Source organism: Trichosurus vulpecula, chromosome 4, assembly GCF_011100635.1.
Source record: "Trichosurus vulpecula isolate mTriVul1 chromosome 4, mTriVul1.pri, whole genome shotgun sequence".
Lineage (NCBI taxonomy): Eukaryota > Metazoa > Chordata > Mammalia > Diprotodontia > Phalangeridae > Trichosurus > Trichosurus vulpecula.
The window spans coordinates 391033609-391052604 of NC_050576.1; the positions used below are offsets into that span (position 1 = coordinate 391033609).

An 18996-nucleotide genomic window follows, 5' to 3' on the forward strand; every position below is an offset into this window, starting at 1 on the left:
TACACCTGGAATACTCTCCCTCCTCTCTTCAGCCTCTTAAAATCCCTTGGCTCAAGTGAAACCTCCCATGCTAATTCCTCCCAGCTGCTAAATTACTTCAAATTTACTTTGAATTGTTTTTAATTTGCGTTTTTTCATAGTAAAATGTAGGCTCCTTGAGGGCAGGGGCTATTTTGTTTTTTTACTTTTTATCTCCAAGAGCTAACACAGTATCTGGTGCACAGTAATTAATGAATACTTGTCAAATCATTGATTTTGGCCAGTTTCTTGTACTGATACCTCTATATTGCCTCTGCTACTATAGTTCACAGTCTTGACCAAATCTCCCCTTCCTTCCAGAAATGCTTAAGGAGGCTGGATTCAGAGTAGAACCATAGAATTTTAGTAGAGGACAGGCCCTTCCTCAGTCTCCCCAAATGATTCATTTATCATCGAGTAGTTTATGTAGAATTATGAATTCCACTAGCTTTGAGCCATTATTACCACTTTGCCCGGAGGGAAGGACCATGGGGTAATAGAGGATCGGCTGGGGAATCAGGAACAACTGGATTCAAGTCAATTATCCTCTCAGTTCCCAGTAACTCCCAAAAAAGAAAAGATGCCAACCTGTATTACAGGTAGATTTCATTTCTAATGAAACAACAGATTCCGTCTATTTTTTTAATAGAATCCTTATTGAATTGCAGTTTGGGTTCACAAAGCAAAGGTGTTCTAGCAATTCGTAAGCCTCACTACAATTGCAAAAGGAAAATTACTAGTTTTCTTATTTTCCCCAACAAGAAACTTGGATGAAAAGCACTTGAAAAACCTGTCCAGGGCCTATCAATTTCTAGAATTCATTTGGAAAGAACAAAGGAGATGGTATCATTTGCTACAAGGGAAAAAAATAATACTAGCTTGTGCCCTGGATTCAAAACCACTGACCCATACCCACCAATCCCATAATTGCACTCCTTTTTACTCTTGTATGCGGCATTCCATTCAGTTGATCTAAGGAGTGCTAAGGTTACATCTTTGCACATGGAGTCGGATGAGTAAAATACGTATCTATTTTACGAAGGAGATTCATTACTTACATGCTGACTCTGCTTTTTTGGCAGGCCCCAACTCCTGAAATTAAAGCAACCTGGGTAAATGAAATCCGCAAAGTCTTAACCAGTCAGCTACAGGCTTGTAGAGGTAAGTACTTCTTTCTCCAGCATTCTGTGCACCCAGCTGATTTCTACTTTTAGAAAAAAGCAACTTTTAACTAAATTTCTCCCTGTTAAAAAAAAAAAGTCATACACATACCCCCTGTCTTGTGTTTGTCCTTTCTTTCAGAGGCCAGTCAGCACCGAGCACTGGAACAGACTCAGAGTTTGCCATTACCTACATCCTCTAACACAAGGTGGGTGGCCATCGACACAGCATGGGAAGCATAGCAGGCTTTTTAGCTCCAGAGTGTGGTCTCATTTTCTCTAGCTGACCCTTTCTGCTCTGTCTTTACAAGGATACTTCTGTAAGGGGCGATTGGATGATCTCTAACATTGCTTCCAGTTCTAAAAATGCCCGTGATATTCTTCGCCAGGGCAGTGTTTATCATCTACTGTTTCTACATTTACAACACCCTTTGAATCTGAGCCCTTCCCTCTACTCACACAACTATTACCTTCAGTCCCTCGTCTCTTGACTACGTTATGACAACAACCTCTGAATTGGTCTCTCTGCCTCAAGCTTCTCCTCAGCCTCATCCATCTTACATACATTTTTTTTTACTTATCTCATTTTTTTTTGCAAGGCAATCGGGGTTAAGTGACTTGCCCAAGGTCACACAGCTAGTAAGTGTCAAGTGTCTGAGGTCACATTTGAACTCAGGTCCTCCTGATTCCAGGGCCCGTGCACTATCCATCTAGCTGCCCCATCTTATCTACTATTGCCAGAGTAACCCACTCTAGCAGCTTCCTATTTACCTCTGGAGTAAAATATACAATATGTTTAGCTTCAAATCCCTATACAACCTGCCCAATCTATCTTTCCAGCCTAACTGAACATTATCCCCCCTCCTGCCCTCTGTGATTCAGCCTAATTGGCCTTCTCTCCTTTCTTCGACAACACTCCATGTTCCTTCTTCCATCTCCGTACTTTTGCACTGGCCATTCCCCATTCCTAGCATATACTTCCTCCTTATCTCTAACTTGGTATTTTCTTGGCAAAGATACTGGAGTGATTTTCCATTTCCTTCTCCAGTGCATTTTATAGATGAGGAAACTGAGGCAGATAAGGTTAAGTGACTTGCCCAGGGTCACCCGGCTTGTAAGTGTCCGAGCCTGGATTTGAATTCAGGAAGATGAGTCTTCCTGACTCCAGGCCCAGCATTCTATCCACTGTGCCACCTAGCTACATGATTCCCCCAATTAATAGTGTCCAAACTATGTTATATTTAACTACTTTATATTTGTATTAACTTTGTATTTGTGCTATTTTTATAGGGTGTCCCAAAAGTTTCACTGAAGTTTTAAACTATTAAGGCTTGAGCTATTGTTTGTATTTATTAGCTATTAGGGCTTAAAACTACACTTAAACTTTTGGGATACCCTGTATATTTATATGTGCTTGTCTTCTCCACTGGAATGTATGACCCTTTCAGGTAGGGACTCCTTCATTCTTTGAACTTGTATCCCTAGCATACATAGTGCCTGCCACATGATCAGCCTAGAATCAGGAACACTTAGATTCAAGTCCCACCTGTGACGTATACTAGCCATGTGACTCTGAGAAAGTCAGTTATCCTCTCAGTTCTTAATAACTCCCCCAGAGCACCTGTGCTGGAGTCAGGAGGACCTGAGTTCAAATCCAGCCTCAGACACTTTACACACTTAACTAGCTGTGTGACCTTGGGCAAGTCACTTAACCCCAATTGCCTTCCCTTCTCCCCTCCAAAAAAACCCAAAACAAACAAAAGATGTCAGCCTGTATTGGTAGAGAGAGTTCCTACTCCAATAAAATCACAGATCCAGATTATTTTTCAAAATAGAATCCTTATTGAATGGCTGTTTTGATTTGCAAAAGAAAGATGTTCTGGCAATTCTTAAGCCTCACTACAATTGCAGAAGGAAAATTACCATTTTTCTTATTTTCCCCAACAAGAAACTTGGATTAAACTTATAAATACTTGGTGATGATCCATTGCATACATTTTGGGTTGGTGCCATTGTGTCAGCTTACAGAGAAAAACATCTCTCTCCCCATACACCCATCTTCTCCCACTGACTCCTAAAAAAAAAAGATTAATCCAGGCATCAGCCTGGATTTTTTTATATGTCAATCATTCACTGCCAGTCTTAATAAGGTTATGTCAGCATCTAAATAGCAGAAGACTAATTATAGGACTGCTACATGTTGTCATTTAACATTGGACTTGGAGTCGAGAAGACTTGGAACAAATCCCACCTTAGATGGTCAAGTTACTCATATCCGGGGTTCAGTTTCCTTGGTAAAATACAAGGTTTAAGATTGAATCGATGACTTCCCAGGTGCCCTTCCAGCTCTAATTCTGTGGCTCAGTGGGCGAGTGCCATCCCTTATAAAGTTACCTTCCATCTAGTCTGTATTTATCTTGTAAATTTTGATGAATATACGTTGTCTTTCCCTGAGCTTCTTGAGGGCAAAGACCGTTTTTGGTTTTTTTGTTTTTTTTTTTTTTATAAGCGCAGTGCTTATTAGCACTATGCCTGGCATGTAGTAATTACATTTACATGTAGTAATTAGATTAATAAATGATTCTTGATTTATGGGGCTACAAAGTCCAGTTGTCTATGAAAAAAAGGTTATCTTTATATTCTAATTCATTTTCATTTGTTTTGTATTGCAACAAATTTATTTTCTGCTGCCTTGTTAGAGGGTTGTGGCTTTTTTTGGAGCATGTGTTGTTTTTAAGTCCTCTATCTTCCCATGCTAAACAGAAAGGATGCTTGGGACAGAGGCCATGCTTGTGGCAGCCTCTGTATAGCCTGATCCCTTCCTACTGTCTCTAGAATCTGAGAGGTCTCCTCCTTAAACCAAAGCTTCAGCCTTGGCAGCTTTTAATCCAAAAAAAAATAATGGTTTTTGAGAGACTGGGAGCCCCTACTAGCTGGTAGTATTTTTTGATGCTTCGTAAACAGATGCATTCACTCACTCAAAGCACTCAACAGGAAAATGTTGCCAGGGGTATAAAATAGAGAAGAAATCAAGAACTTCCGGGGTACCAGGATCCTTGAAAAATTCTGAATGTGACTGCAGAATGATATTATTATCAATAATTATTGTATTGTTGCATTATTAATTGTATAATTAATTATATTATTGTATAATCAATTGTATTATTAATTATTGTTGTATTGTTGCTATTAGTCCCTCGAAAAATCAAACAAAGAACGTTAAAAAATTGGAAGAAAGAAAAACCGACCCTGCAATCCTGGAGGGATATGTCAGTTCAGCATCAGGGCCGAAGAACCCAGACAAAAGCAAAGGTGAGGCTGCCTGCATGCATTCTGTGTACTCATGCTATACAACACCTCTGTGCCCAGTTACTAAATTAAGTGTGATATTTAAGTTAGAAATTCCCTATTTTTTATTACAAGGTAGTGTTTACACAGATAACTCTCATGCTTCTCCTTTTGTCCCTGGTCTGCTTTCATTAGGTCAGTTAATACTGCCTTTAACCCTGCCACAGAGGGAAGCTTTTCTGAAATGTGATGCTCCCCTAGAATTGGGCTCACAGCTTTGCCTGAATGTAGCCCTGAGAAATGCCTTGATTATAGACATTATAATAATAAGCTGCCATCCTCACTCTTCCTTGAATACCTCTCCGCCGTCTGTATGACTATCTCTGTACGCTAACTCTGAGGTCTCTCTGCTCCTTGGGGTTTTTGTGTACTCTATTTTCTTTGTCTCTCTTTTCCTTTATAGATGACACAGTTACTAGCTCTACCTCAGAGAGCTCTGCGCTGTCCAAAAAGCGCTTTACACTGCAGGGTTTTGCTAACCTCAAAAGTCAGAAAGGTAATCACAACTCACCTTCAACTCTTTCCCTCCTGTGCCCACCATTGTTGATAGTGTGTCATTGTATTCGTGTGGCAGCTCATTGGTGTGTTGTGTGCGAATGTTGCTTGTCTTCCCTGTTCTTTGGTAGCATATGAGACAAGAAATTTTAAGCCCAGTTACCTATCAGCATTAAATAATAGCCCACAATGATTTTTTAAAATTTTTTAACTCCTCTTTTGAAAAAGGAAAGTTTTGCAAACTTGCTCAGAAACTGATGGCATCATTTTACTTTTTCAGACCTAAACTCTTTTTTTCCTGTTAGGTCTTTTATTAACCTTTCCTGTCATAATTGTTCTTTTCTGACAAATGATGAGCCCCGTGTTACATTGCAGGCACATAGCTAATTCAACCCCTCTGAGGCTTTCCTGAGCATTCTGGGTAATGCGATTCCGTACATAGCCTTAGGTAGCTGAGAGGCAAACAGCACTGGTGTTCCATGCTTGCCTTTGCAGAAACTCCATGCCCTTCTGCTAAGGGATAGGACGCGGCAATGATCCTTCTACCAAGACCAGGTCTCCATGTAGTTAGTTCCTTCCAAGGGTCAGCTAGATGGTGCAGTAAACAGAGTGTTGGGCCTGGAGTTAGAAATAGCTGAATTCAAATCTGGCCTCAGACACTAACTGTGTGACCCCGGGCAAGTCGCTTAACCCTGTTTGCCTCAGTTTCCTCATCTGTAAAATGAGCTGGAGAAGGAAATAGCAAACCACTCCAGTAGCTGTGCCAAGAAAACCCCAAATAGGGTCATGACTGAAATGACTCAACAATAACAAAGTTCCTTCTGAAAAAAAAAAATTGTAACAACTTCAAAATCTTGTTTAATCTTTCTACCTTTTTGAAAACACAAGTGTTTCATTTTTTTACTGTGTCTTTCTGAAGAATTATACCACAGGATGACCATAAAATGAAGACTCATTTCCATGAGCTGCCTTTGAAAATTGAGTTTCATTCAGCAAAATATATTAGGCACTATTATATGCAAGGCACTGGGGATGTAAAACAGTCCCTGCCCTCGAGGAGCTGATATTCTGCTGAAAATCATCTCCTTCCCTTATAACTACATTGCATTCATTGTATTTACACTGTTCCTCTCATGACAGTTTCACAGGTACTTCCTATCCTGGAGTCATTTTCCAGATCTTCTTCAACCAATAATTCAGAAGCTCAGGGGAGCGAATATTTCTTCCACCAAAGCAGATTGCAACCCCCGTCACACTTTAGTAGATCTTTCTGAGATCTTGTGGCCAGGAAAATCAATCCCCTCGTGGTCAGCCCTGTAGACGAGAGATAAGCCTCTATCTAAACTCAATGAAGCAAGTGCACAGGACCCCTGCTTAAGAACCTTTTCAGCTTCATCAGACCTGCCAAAACGTATGCATTGTTTTCTCTCTAGCAGAGCCTTTGAGAATCTAGAGAAAGCCCCGTGCCATAGGGAGGCATCACAATAGAATTTCAGTGGAAGCAAAAGCCAAAAAGAAAATCTGTTTCCCACTCTAGAACAAACTCAACTATTTAACATTTCTCCCTCCTCTCTTCATTATCTCTCTTCTGTGTTTTTTTTTCTTTGCCTGTTCATCTTACTGCAGCTTCTCCTACCAGTCCTGACAAAAAAGCTAAGCGACATGAAGTTAAGAGTGATCCAACTCCTTTTGGTTTAAGAGGTAGAGTGATACAACTTTTTGTACACAAATGCCACCAGAAAAGCCTCTGGGGCACTTCAGGGATGCTATGTATATTGTTGTTGGCTATTGCCTTGTGTGAACTTAACACTTCCTTCCTCGCCAGCAAAAAAACTTCACATGTGTTTATAACCATAGAGTTCTGGTTATGTCATCCAAAAAATCGCACGATGACTTCAGTTTCATCAGGATCATCGGTCCTATTATTAAGGCAGATTTTTCCGTAGTGCTTGAGTCTGGCCCATTCCCATCCCAAACTGAGACACTCTGAGCCTCCGGAGACACCACAGGATTCAGGCTGGGTACCTTCTACTTATTTCTCTGTCAAGCTGCAAAGTAACAATCGTCCCAGCTTTCCTAAGCACCTAAAATGGATTGTCACAGGGTAACATAAGCACTAGAGAGGAAAAAAAGAGTCCATTCTAATCCTTCTGTTTTTTGTGCATGCCTATTTATGTTTATTAAATAGTTTTTATTAAGTTATCTGGAGAAAACAAATTCGTTTTTGTCTTTTTCATTCCAAGTATAAGGCTGGAATAGACATTAACTATAAACCTTATCACTTATGCTCTTCTAGCTGAGACCTGAGCCCAGTGAAAGCCCTTCCCATGCAGTCTGTTTCTTCCATTTGTCCCTTAAAGAGAGATTTTACAGAAATTCAAGATGGCCCTTTGGTCCCTTCATCTAAAGCACTGTTCTATCAAAAGTTTCCCTAGAATAAATACATAAATCATAGGATTTTAGTGGTTTATGGCTAAAACTACCCTAGGAATGTTGTCATGTTGTGTTCTTTCATATTTATTACTTTCTAGAGATTTTTGAATTTCAGGCTTTACATGTTTGCTTCCTTGCTTTCTCTATTTTAATGCAGTAGCAGCTTCCAGAGGCCTGTTAAAGAATGTTTGTCCAGAGGACATTTAGCAGCTACAAATATTTTCAGGCCCAGTAAAAGAATGTACTACAAGCAGGGATTTTGGCATGAAAAAAGCAGGGACTCTGCTTTAGGCCCATCCAGTATTTTTATCTTTGGCAGATGCTGTCATGCGCCTATAGACATTTTAATAAAATAAGATTAGTAACACTTGTACATAAAGTGCCTTAAGCTCCAATGTTGAAGGATTGTACATGATAGCTTGTTATAAATTAAATGCCCCTTCTCCAGCAAAAGAGATTGCCCAATTAGTAGTCTTCTCACTTTTATTGGCAGCAAAGAGGTTGATGTCTAGTTTGGACAAGAAGCCCAGTGCTTAAAAGTATTTAAAAAACAAAATCCAGTTGAGATGGGTAAGAGAAAGAAAGCTATTAGACCTTCAACCTCAGCATCCAGTCCTCTTATCAAAGGTGGCGAACCTGCAGCTTGGAGGCCACACATGGCCTTCTAGGTCCTTAGGTGTGGCCTTTTACTGAGTCCAAGTTTTACACAACAAATCCTTTTATTAGGGGGATTTGTTCTGTGAAGTTTGGATTCAATCAAAAGACCATACTTGAGGACTTTGAGGGCCACATGTAGCCTCGAGGCTGCAGGTTCCCCACCCCTGTCTTAGCCCATCCTTTTATGGACAGGTCCCACTGGAAATGTTAGCACAACCAAGGAGGAGTTGGAGTCTGGTTATAGATTTCCACTTAATACTTTGTCTTGGCATTACACTAATTGTTGCTGTTCCCAAAGGTAGAACCCCCAAAGCATGCTAAATCACAGTGAGATTTACCATAGAAAAACTCACAATTCCTAGTTCTTTCACAGATGCAAGCTCAGTAGTAACACTGACCAGGGCCAGGTGGTTCAGCTCATCTAACTTGACCCCAGCAGCCCAGCACAGGAAAGGTAAAGCCCAGGACTGGCCTGGCCCTGCACTTGCCCCCAGTCTTGCTATAATCTGGAGTGACTCCTAATCCTTGTGTGCAGTGGGACCGCACTAGAGATGGCTATGGCTCTTTCTGGCTATTACTAGTCTATTTAGAATGCTTCTTTTGCTGACTTAAGACACTGTACTGACTGATGGCAAACTGAAAGAAGAGAGAGTAAAGCAGGAAAGAGGCTCCTTTTTCTCCCCATCTTGTTACCTGTCTCCTTACCTGCACAAAGTGGTCTTTTGACCTCCTTTTTAAAGCCATGCTTTTCACTGAGATTAAAAGCAATTGACAGTGATGAGGTACTGAGCTTCAGCCAACTCTGCCCCTACCACCTTTCCAAAAATATTTGTGTTGGGCTATTTTTAGTTGCTTGTATCCAGTGAAAATCAGGCCGCCCACAATACTGGAGTGCAATTTGGGAAGTGCATGCTGTGTATTCTGGTTGGGTCAGAACCAGAAAAGAAACCGGAATGGCTTTGTTTAATTTCTGCTTGTTCCTAATCGTGAGTAGCATGGCCCTGTGGACACGATCTGGCTCTTACTCCCACAGGAATTAAGCTTAAATTTGTTGACGAATAGAATGTATTTTATAAGGCTGTTTGGATTTTTTGATGTATATTCACACTGTTTCCCTATCCTCCTAAAACATAATTGAAGTCTCAGTAACAAAAAGAGGAGAAATATAGATATAGATGTATGTATCTGTATAATATATATATACACACACACACACACATTTATGTGCATAGTGATTGCCTACCTAGGGATACATTGGCTCACTACAGAGGCAGCATAGTATGGTATAGCGGTTCTCAAACTTTTTGGTCTCAGGACCCCCTTTACATGCTAATATATTAATGAAAACCCAAAGAGTTTTTGTTTATATGTGCTATATCTGCTGGTATTTACTGTATTTGAAATTTAAACTGATAAATTTTTAAAATATTTATTAATTTATTTAAAAGTAATGCCAAACCCATTACATAGTAACATCCTTAAAACTATATTTTTCAAGACAAAAAACACTTATTCAGAAGAGTGGCTTTGTTTTACATGTTTTTGCAAATCTGGCTTACTGGAAGACAGCCACATTCAATTTTTTGTGACGTAGTGCCTTCGCTGAAATATGTAAATAAAACCTGGCCTCAGATATGTAGTTGAAAAGAGATGGTTTATCCTAACAGGCAAATGACATTTTAATATTATGAAAATAGATTTGACTTCATAGATACCCTGCAAGCTTCAGAGTGCCCCAGTGGTCCATGGGACCACCCTTTGAGAACCGCTAGTATAGTAACTAGAAAGCAGCCTTGGATTCAAGAGGACCTGGGTTCAAGTCTTACCTCTGACACATAGTGGCTATATGACCCTGGATAAGGTATTTAACCACATAGTGCCTAAGCTATTCTCTAATACTAAATAGATGCTGATTTTCTTTGGTAGTAGTGGTTTCCAACTTCAGTGAAATCACAGATCCAGTCCAAAAAGAACCCCCTTCCCCCCACCAAAAAAAGCACAAATGCTTAGTTTTTCTTTCCTTAGATTTTTTATTAATCTACTAGATTAGAAAAATTACTGTTTTCTTCCCCTAGTTCTGGTTGATATGATGAGGCACCAAATGGTCCTCTTCTTTTACTTGGGCATCTCTGATGTGAGGCAAAAGTACAGCTATCCCAGGTGTTCCTGGTGAGTTCCCCCTGGAATGTTAACTCATGTTCACCAAATCAAACTGGTAGAGAAATCCTATCTGCTAAAGAAGGGATCTCCTTCCTTTCCTTGTAGGGAGCAGGTATAACTTCGCAGGGTCCCCAGATAGACAGTATGGCATAAAGAAGAGATCTGCAATTAATTTCTTTCCATTATACTTGCTTGGCAGGGTAGCATTTGTCAACTTTGAATCTGTTTTCCCCAGTATTTATTTTTACAAATGAGCCCTAAACAGCTTGTGCCAGATATTTCTGAAATCTGAGGTTACAGAGAGATACTATTCGTAAAAGAATTTGGAAAAGGCATGGTATATGTGTAGCAAATTTTGGTGGCTTTGAATTCCAAAGTTTTTGTTCATAAATGCTATGCCTGTGTAGACATGGTACATCTTTAAGTCAGGAGACTTGATGTTCTTCATATTATGGCTCTCACACTTGCTAGTTGCATGTCCTTGGGCATATCCCTTTACCTTTCTGAGCCTCGGTTTCTTCATCTGTAAGATGGAGATGATAATACTTGAACTACCTACTTCAAGATTGTTGTGTGGAAAATACTTTGTACTACTTGAAGTTCTTTGGAAATAATGAGCTTCTATTGGTCCAATCCATGCAGGGCTCTAAAATTCCACCAACCTTTTGCCTCAAGGTTGGTGCCTTTGTGTAAGACACTAGTTCTAAATTCCTTACTTCTTCATCAGGTTGGACGAAAACTTCCTATTCACTTGATGCTGCTGAAGACAATGATGGCTGGTCAAGTACTGAGGAGCCCCTGAATTCATCAGATGCGGAGGAAGAAGGTGGAGCAGGACCCAAGAAACTGGTAAGCCCTTTAAAGTATTCTCATTGTGGCTATGGCATGTTACAGATGTACTTCACCATATTCTCGAGATATTCCCTGAGAAAATTCACCTAAAGCCAAATTTCGATCTTCTGAATCCCGTCTCCTTATTGGCAATCTGATCATCTCACAGATGTCTCATCCTCACTTCTGTGATTTGTGTCTAATTGGAAGCAACCCCTAATACTAGAAATTTGAGTTTTTCAGTCCTCTGAGGAGTATCTCTGCCAAATAGTTTTTTAAACAAAAACCCTAAATTCCAGAGAGCTGCTAATTTGTAATGTGAATTACACTATTTTCTCTTTTTTTGTAAATTAGAACGTTCCTGAGTTTTTCTAAAGCAGGGCACATGAGGTTGGTTGGAGTGGGGGTTTTTTTTCTAAGTTAAGTGTTTAAAAACTATCATCAAATTTATTCATGAGGATATATGTACACTTCTGTGGTCAACTGTAGTAATTTGAACCTTCATGAGCACCTCATGCCAAGAGATTATAAAGAACAACAGCTAACATTTTCATAGTGTTTACTCTGTGACAGGCACTGTACTAAGCAGTATTATCTCATTTGATTATGTGATTGAAGTTCGCAAGTATGGACAGATTCTACCCTCTTACATTTCCTCACAGGGACTTCAACTCCCTCACCTTCCCAGAGTCCCCTTCATCACCTTTTCCTTGATGTCTATAGAACCTGCACCACAATTTGGCACTGCCTTATATTATGCTCTCATTGTTTCCGAGAGCCAAGACCATGTCCCAAAGTTTTTTCTGTCTCCATCCCCTGTCACAGTGAGGTGAAGCTGCTCACTGAACACCTACTGATTGCCTCTCGATATACACTAGTTTATATATTTATAATCTGTAAAAAAACCAGTGTTTTTCCTCTTGTATCCAGAAGAACAAGCCCAAATACCATAAATAATTTTAGTTGTTGTTGCTACCTTTTCTTCATTCCTTTTATGTCCCTCCTCCCCAAACCTTAGGTTCCTGGCAAATATACAGTTGTGGCTGACCATGATGAAAAAGGAGGTCCAGAAGCCCTTGCTGTGAAAAGTGGAGATATAGTAGAATTGCTACATGAGGGAGAAGAGGGACTTTGGTAAGGGGGAAAGTCATCTGTGCTTTTTACCTTTTTTAAGACTTATTTTTTTAAACGCATGGAATAGAACCATTTGACAGACACCACCTTTCTTAGGTTTGTAAAGAACCTGACCACCAGCAAGGAAGGCTGGGTACCAGCCAGCAACCTGTTGGCATTGATTGGCAACTCAAAATCAGCTCAGTCTTTGAGCAGCTCAGGTAAGACCATACTACCTTCATATCCAGGGTTGCCTGCTTTCCCATTCCCAAGCATATATCTGTGTGTTTAAAAGCAAAGTTAAAAATAAAAGCAGTTATAATATCTATTTAGTTTCCTAATCATTTCCCCTCTTCTCTAGAATCTGGTACTGGTTCTACCTTTCTGAGCTCCTCCTCAAGCTGCAGTGAGAGTTGCAATGCCACCTTCTCGGACATCAAGGGTTAACAACTAAGGGCTTTCTTATTAAGATTCCTGAAATGAGGACATCACGTGCAAACTTCTGACAGCCCAATTGCAGAAGCGAAAACCATCATGTACATCTGACAGTTTTGTCTTGCTTGGAATTTACTTAGTTTAGAGAAGTTTCTTTTAAAAATAAAAGAAGATTTAGAAGATAACTCTGAGAATCTGAAAATAATTTACTAGAAAAACTCCTGAGCTACATGTAGAACGACATAAGGTGCAAGAATAAAGGGAAATTGTTCTGACGTGGAACACTCAAGAAGCTTCTCATCTCTAGTCTCGATTCCAGAGCTCATTTCCTAATGTACAATATTCCAATTTTCACAGAAAGATACCAGTTCAGTCATGCCACATTGGAAGAAATGGACAGTGGTGAATGCCCTGGCAAAAAACAAGGCTTTGTACAAAGTACGGCTAAGCAAACTTACACTGTTAATCGTACTCTCAATGAACATTCTTTTATGGGTTGATAGTGTCTCATCACAAATAACTAGAAATGAAGTTTTGATTCAGTTTTTCTTCTTTTGTTTTCTTCTGCAAGAATATGCATCCTTTTGAAGTTGGTGGCTAAAGAAATGAACACTTCACTGACCTAACAGCTTGGAGACAGGACTATTTTCTCTTCTACAACTTTTTTTAAGGGAATTATTTGGTGGCCATTTTTTTGGTGGTACTTTGGCCTCTAACTAAGTTCTTTACCAAGAATCACTGTGTTTACAAAAAAAAAAAAATTTGATACCGCCTTTGATACAGAACTATTTTTTGTTACTAGGGTTCACATTTAAACATATTTGTAAAGTTAAATGTTATCTTACCTGTCTGTAATACCGAAGTAACTTCATTCGGCTGAAGCTCTTTGGTTGTCAGTGAATGAAATTAGGCTGGTTTCAATTGCCAGAAGAAAATATAAACTATAAAATATTCATCATTTTTTTCTACCAAAAAGAAAAGGTGTGGGGGAACTCTTTCCATTTTTTAAGACCTTCTCTATATTACATATCTTTTTTTACTGTTTTTAAATAAATGGTAAAGATACAATTTTTGCAGGCTACTAGCCCAACCAGTGCTCTTTATTATAGCCTGAGATTCTCTGAGATCTAACCTTCCACTACGCGGGCTTAGATCTTAGATCTACTCTAATTCAGAATTTTCCTCTGCTTAAGAAACAAAGCTTTGGTCATCCATATGACATTATTTTACAATACTTTGATTATATCAATATAAATGCAGAGATTTTTTTTTTTTTGCTCAAGGCAGAACTGAAAAGGAAATGCCTCGTTTTTTTGATTGTGTCTGTGTGTGTCTGTGTGTTTCAGAAAACAAAACTCCTGTTCTACTGATAGTTGAAACACACTCTGTACCTAATTGGGGCAGATATTTTTTATATGTATGTATATATGTTAATGCGTGTATATGTGTATATATAAATATTGATGTAAAGGATGTATTTATAGTCTTCATGCTGCTGAGAGTATGTCACTTTACAATCCATAAATACAAGTCTTCACGAATGCCTGAAACATGAGACTGATCGAGGCTTTTGTTTCCTAGTCTGTATCCCATATGCTCTATCAGAAGGAAATCGTTCCCCGTTTCCTATGGCCTGTGAATCTCTCCTTAGCCAGAAACTTCTTGCCTCAAGTGAGGTATTGATAATGGAACATGGGAAGAGGCATGATGGCTTTTCTTCAGGTTTGTAAATTATTTGTAAATGCCATGTAACATAATTTACTTGTTTATTGTTCGGATGCTTTCCTTGCTACAGACTCGCTACTTTGTGATTGTCTCATCTCAGCACTTTAAAACCTCACATTTCATTCACTGTTACCTTTTTTTTCTACTGCTAATGTAAATGACGTACAAAATTAGAATTCTTTATTGTATGTATTATGGTTGGATGAATAAATTTCAGCAGCTCTTTGCTGTATGTATATCCTTCATTTTATAAAGAGAACCATAGCATTGCTCTGTGTGTCTTCTTATTGTATCAGAGTGCAATTTGGGGATTTTTCCCCCTCCAAGTTTCTCATGAAGTATATATAAATCTAACTTCCTATAGGATTTGTTCAAGCTTTCTTTGCTTTTGGCCTTAAAGTGGTTAGTCCTTTTAGAAGGGCTCAGCTTCTCATTCTATGCTATATTGGAGAAATCACTTGTCTATTGTGGTCTTTTAGTTTCTTTCACTCACCTGTAGGTTAAGGTGACAGTGTAGCCCATCATACTTTCTCACTTTCATCCACCCCTAATGAAGGAAATGAGGGAAAGACTGAAAATTGTGACAGGGGAAGGGATTTCATCGTCTCATTTCTATGGAGTGGGGTATGCTGGTCATAGCAACATGAACCTCTGCAGCCTAACGCAGTTATGTTGCTAAGGCAGTAGTATTATGCATCCTTATTAGCACCTTCCTTTAAGAAACTATAATATTTCTTTGAATTTTATCTCAACTCAATACTGACTTATTCAAGAAATACTTAGTTAACAGTTAGGTATTCTGTTAGGCAGGAGTGGGGAACCTGCAGCCACATGTGGCTTTCTAAGTCCTCAAGTGTGGCCCTTTGACTGAATCCAAACTTCACAGAACAAATCCCCTTAAAAGGATTTGTTCAATAAAACTTGGACTCAGTCAAGGGGCCATACGTGGGAACCAGAAGGCCACATGTGGCCTGAAGGCTACAGGTTCCCCACCCCTGTTAGGCGCTGGTGAAGAGACAATGAAAAAATCCTAAAAACATCTCAAATAGAGACAGACAGTATTATCTCTCTCTCCTGAAAGAAGAAACTATGACCTAGGAAGTTTAACTTATTTTCTGGAGAGCATAATGAATTCAGCAAGACCAAAAACCTGTTTCCAAATCCTGGTCCGTGACTCCATTCATTATGCCAAAAATTTGGCTGGGACAGAGACTTAGAGCCGGAATATACCTCAGAGATGATCTAGTTTAATTCTCCTATTGTGCACATGAGGACACCGAGGCTGAGAGAGAGAGGTTTAAGTGTGATTTGCCCAAGGTCACAAATCCACAAAGTGTCAGAAATAGAATTAGAATTCAGCAATCTTTCTACCATACCAAAGTGCCTCTGTATAGAATATTTAATTTAATTGATCACTGAAATTACTCTTGGGCCAATAATGGATGTTTCATGATTTCTGTTCCAATGTGACCCAAAAAATCTGCATGGGAGAGCAACAAGAATGAAAAAAAAAACAACCATAAGTTTTTGTTAAATGATCATGGATACAAGGAGAGGAAAAGAAAGTGAAACCAAATAGGGATGGTGTTAGGGAGTATTGGAGAGAAAAAAATACTACAACCCTCCACTCACTTAAGTATCTTCCTTTAACATTTCTGGGATGCCATGTTCTCACCTTTAAATAAAGATGTTGAATTAGATATCTCTAAGGTCCTTTCCAGTTGGAACAGTCTTTTTTTACCTTTTACTTCAGACCTATGATTTTGTTTGGCTAACTCCCTTGACACATAAGGATTACAACTCCCCCACACCTTAGTAGATGATCTTCATGAGTTACTTTGGCCAAAAAAGTTCATCATCTGGTGATGGGTCCGTCTGAACAAGCCAGAACCCAACAGTGCTTATGCTCCATTGGCATAACCTTTTAGGACCCAGGGTCACCTCACTTGGATGAAAAATTAGGGTGAATGAACCAGGGTTCTACATTGGTTTTTTCATCCATTAACCAAAGGCCTGACAGAAATAAATTAAACATGTTTTGGTGTTGAAAGCTGTGCACTTGAAGACTGAAAAAACAAGCTATGTAGGTAAGGATTTGAAAGCGTTGGGAAAATTGGAATGCTGTCATGTAGCTAGCTTTCTGAGGGTAAACAAATCCAACTGACCAGAAGGAATGGGATGTGTGAATAACAGAAACCCCAGGTCATGGATCTCTGCTGGGGAAGCTATTTTTAAGCAGCCCAAGCACACAGTGTGATGGCCTCCAAGCAACAAGATAGGATGGCAGCCGGCCTGCTCCCACTGCCACATCCACTATGAGAGATAATCTCCAGGTCATCAGCCAAAGACACTGGGCCTCCTCTGCTTGTTGGGGGATATGAAAATGTGACAAAAAGCAATAAAACTTTTTTTAAATTTTCCCCTCACATCAGTTTTTCAATTTGTGTATTCACAGATGATCTGAAAAGAATAGAAAATTTACATTTTATCATGTGAAATGAAAGGCATTTTAAAACCAAAGTCCAAAGAAAAGTTAACACTTTCCATGCTGTATGCATTCAGTATCTTGTGGAGGCATGTAGACAATGAAAAGAGTATTTGACTATGCTCCTAGGTTCAATCCTACCTAGAATATGACCTGTTTGACCTTGGGCAAGTGTCAGCCTCACTGGGTTTCAGTTTCCTCACTTATAAAATAAAGAGGTTGAGACTATATGGTCCCAGAAGCCCCTTCCAGTTCCAAATCTATGATCTTATGAACCCTAGAACCTCAAGGACCACCTAGTCCAACCTGAGCTTGAACCAAAATTCCCTCTACAACAACCCTATAATAAGTAGCCATCCAGTCTCAGCTTGCATAGCTCCAGTGAGAAGGCAGAGGCTTGGTGGCTGTTCAGCCCTTTCAGTCAGATCTGAGTCTTGTGACCCCATTTGGGGTTTCCTGGCAAAGATACTGGCGTGGCTTGCCATTTCCTTCTCCAGCTTATTTTTCAGATGAGGGAAAGCAAACAGGGTTAAGTGACTTGTCCAGGGTTACATAGCTAGTAAGTGTCTGAGGCCAGATTTAAACTTAGGAATATGAATCTTCCTGACTTCAGGTTGGGCACTCTATTCACTATGCCACCTAGCTGCCCAACAACAGATGCATCTAAGGTGCCATTTTTGAACAACAATCTTTTTTCCTTGTTGAGCAACTGAAACTTCCAGTGAGTCAAAATAATTCTAGTTTAATAAATCTGTTAACAAAAGGTCATGTGCACTTGGTTGTTGCACTCTCTACGTTCCTCCAGTTCAAGAAAGCCTGTAAACTTTATTAAAAATAAAGCAACCATACAGCATCATTTTATTGACTCAAAGATTCTGAAATTAGTTGGAAACTGTCGCAATTATATGGCAGGCATTTCATTATTCTCTTTAAGATAGGTACCCTACCTTGGAAGGTGCTGGCCACAGGTCATTGGAATTAATGGTAGAGCCAGATAGGTAGAGAAGAAGACACTACCAAATGGATCTAAGTTCTCAAGTACCCAGGCACTTTTCTCTCTGATCATCTGCTTCCTTAGCAAACCTCAGTACCTCAGTCCTTTCCCAATGCCCCTCTGCTCTGTTCCTGCCCTTGCCCCCAGGTTACTAGGTCTGCTACACCCTACATCGTGTCCTCCATATTCCTGACCCCAATCTCCTAACATCATCTTTTCTCCTAATCACTCCCAGCCCTTAATGATTTGACTTTAATCATAATTTCAGGTGACTTCATCATAACAATGGAACAAAAAGAGCTGAGCCCTTCCCCCAACACAAAGATTATTGCCAGAAATTACAAAAGCGTTTCCAAAAATCTTCAGAAATTTCTTTGCCCACTTCCATTTTTCTTCTCTACCTACTTTCATGCATTACTAGGGTAAGAAAATATCAGCATTTGCCCATGACAGTTGCTTTGTTTCCCCCTCAAGCAGTGCTCTTCATAGATTCCAGTAGATGGCTCTATGTGACCTCAATCAGTCACCCAGCATTTATTAAGTATTTACTATGTGCCAGGCCCACGAGTGCTCAGACACTTGCTAGATGTGTGACCCGGGCAAGTCATTTAACCTTGTTTGCCTCAATTACTTCATCTGTAAAATGAGCCAGAGAAGGAAATGGCAAACCACTCCAGCATCTTTGCCAAGGAAACCCCAAATGGGGTCACAAAGAGTTGGACAGTACTGAAAACAACTGAGCCACAAGAACAACGTTCCAAACACTGTGCTAGGGACACAAATATAAGCAAAAACTGCTTACTGTTGTCATGAAACTCTAATGGGACCTCTTGGTAGCCAAGTTCCCTTCATTAATTTGTAGATCAAACTAAAGAAATTTTCTTTTTATACCAGAAAAAACTTGTATTTTATAATTTTTTTCTTAAGATGTATACTCTAATATCATATAAGATTCCTTGGATTATTGATATGCAAGGCAGAAAACAAGGAGATATATGCTTCCAAAGCTTCACTAGTGGTTCTTGCTTGTGCTAATTGTGCTAAGCTTCAGAAAACTACAGAATGTCCTCAAAGAGATACAGGATCACCCAAATGGAATTAGCTTAACAAGCCACACAAGAAAAAATTAAATAGACAAAGAT

General features: G+C 39.5%; 1 protein-coding gene across 5 annotated transcripts in view; it reads left to right on the top strand.

The window, feature by feature from the left end:
* MCF2L (MCF.2 cell line derived transforming sequence like) overlaps positions 1-14639 on the top strand; it is a 382905-nt gene extending 368266 nt beyond the window's left edge. For 2 of the 5 annotated variants that reach the window (XM_036753315.1, XM_036753317.1), the window contains exons 24-31: positions 1101-1179; positions 1321-1387; positions 4372-4490; positions 4930-5022; positions 10999-11120; positions 12121-12236; positions 12333-12436; positions 12577-14639. In XM_036753315.1, the coding sequence (XP_036609210.1) occupies positions 1101-1179; positions 1321-1387; positions 4372-4490; positions 4930-5022; positions 10999-11120; positions 12121-12236; positions 12333-12436; positions 12577-12662 (786 nt within the window). In that variant the 3' untranslated portion in view covers positions 12663-14639. Of the gene's footprint in view, positions 1-1100; positions 1180-1320; positions 1388-4371; positions 4491-4929; positions 5023-6647; positions 6723-8484; positions 8566-10998; positions 11121-12120; positions 12237-12332; positions 12437-12576 lie in introns of all 5 variants that reach the window. The other 3 variants (XM_036753316.1, XM_036753318.1, XM_036753319.1) reach the window with 2 other exon arrangements.
* The last annotated feature ends 4357 nt before the right edge of the window (positions 14640-18996 follow it).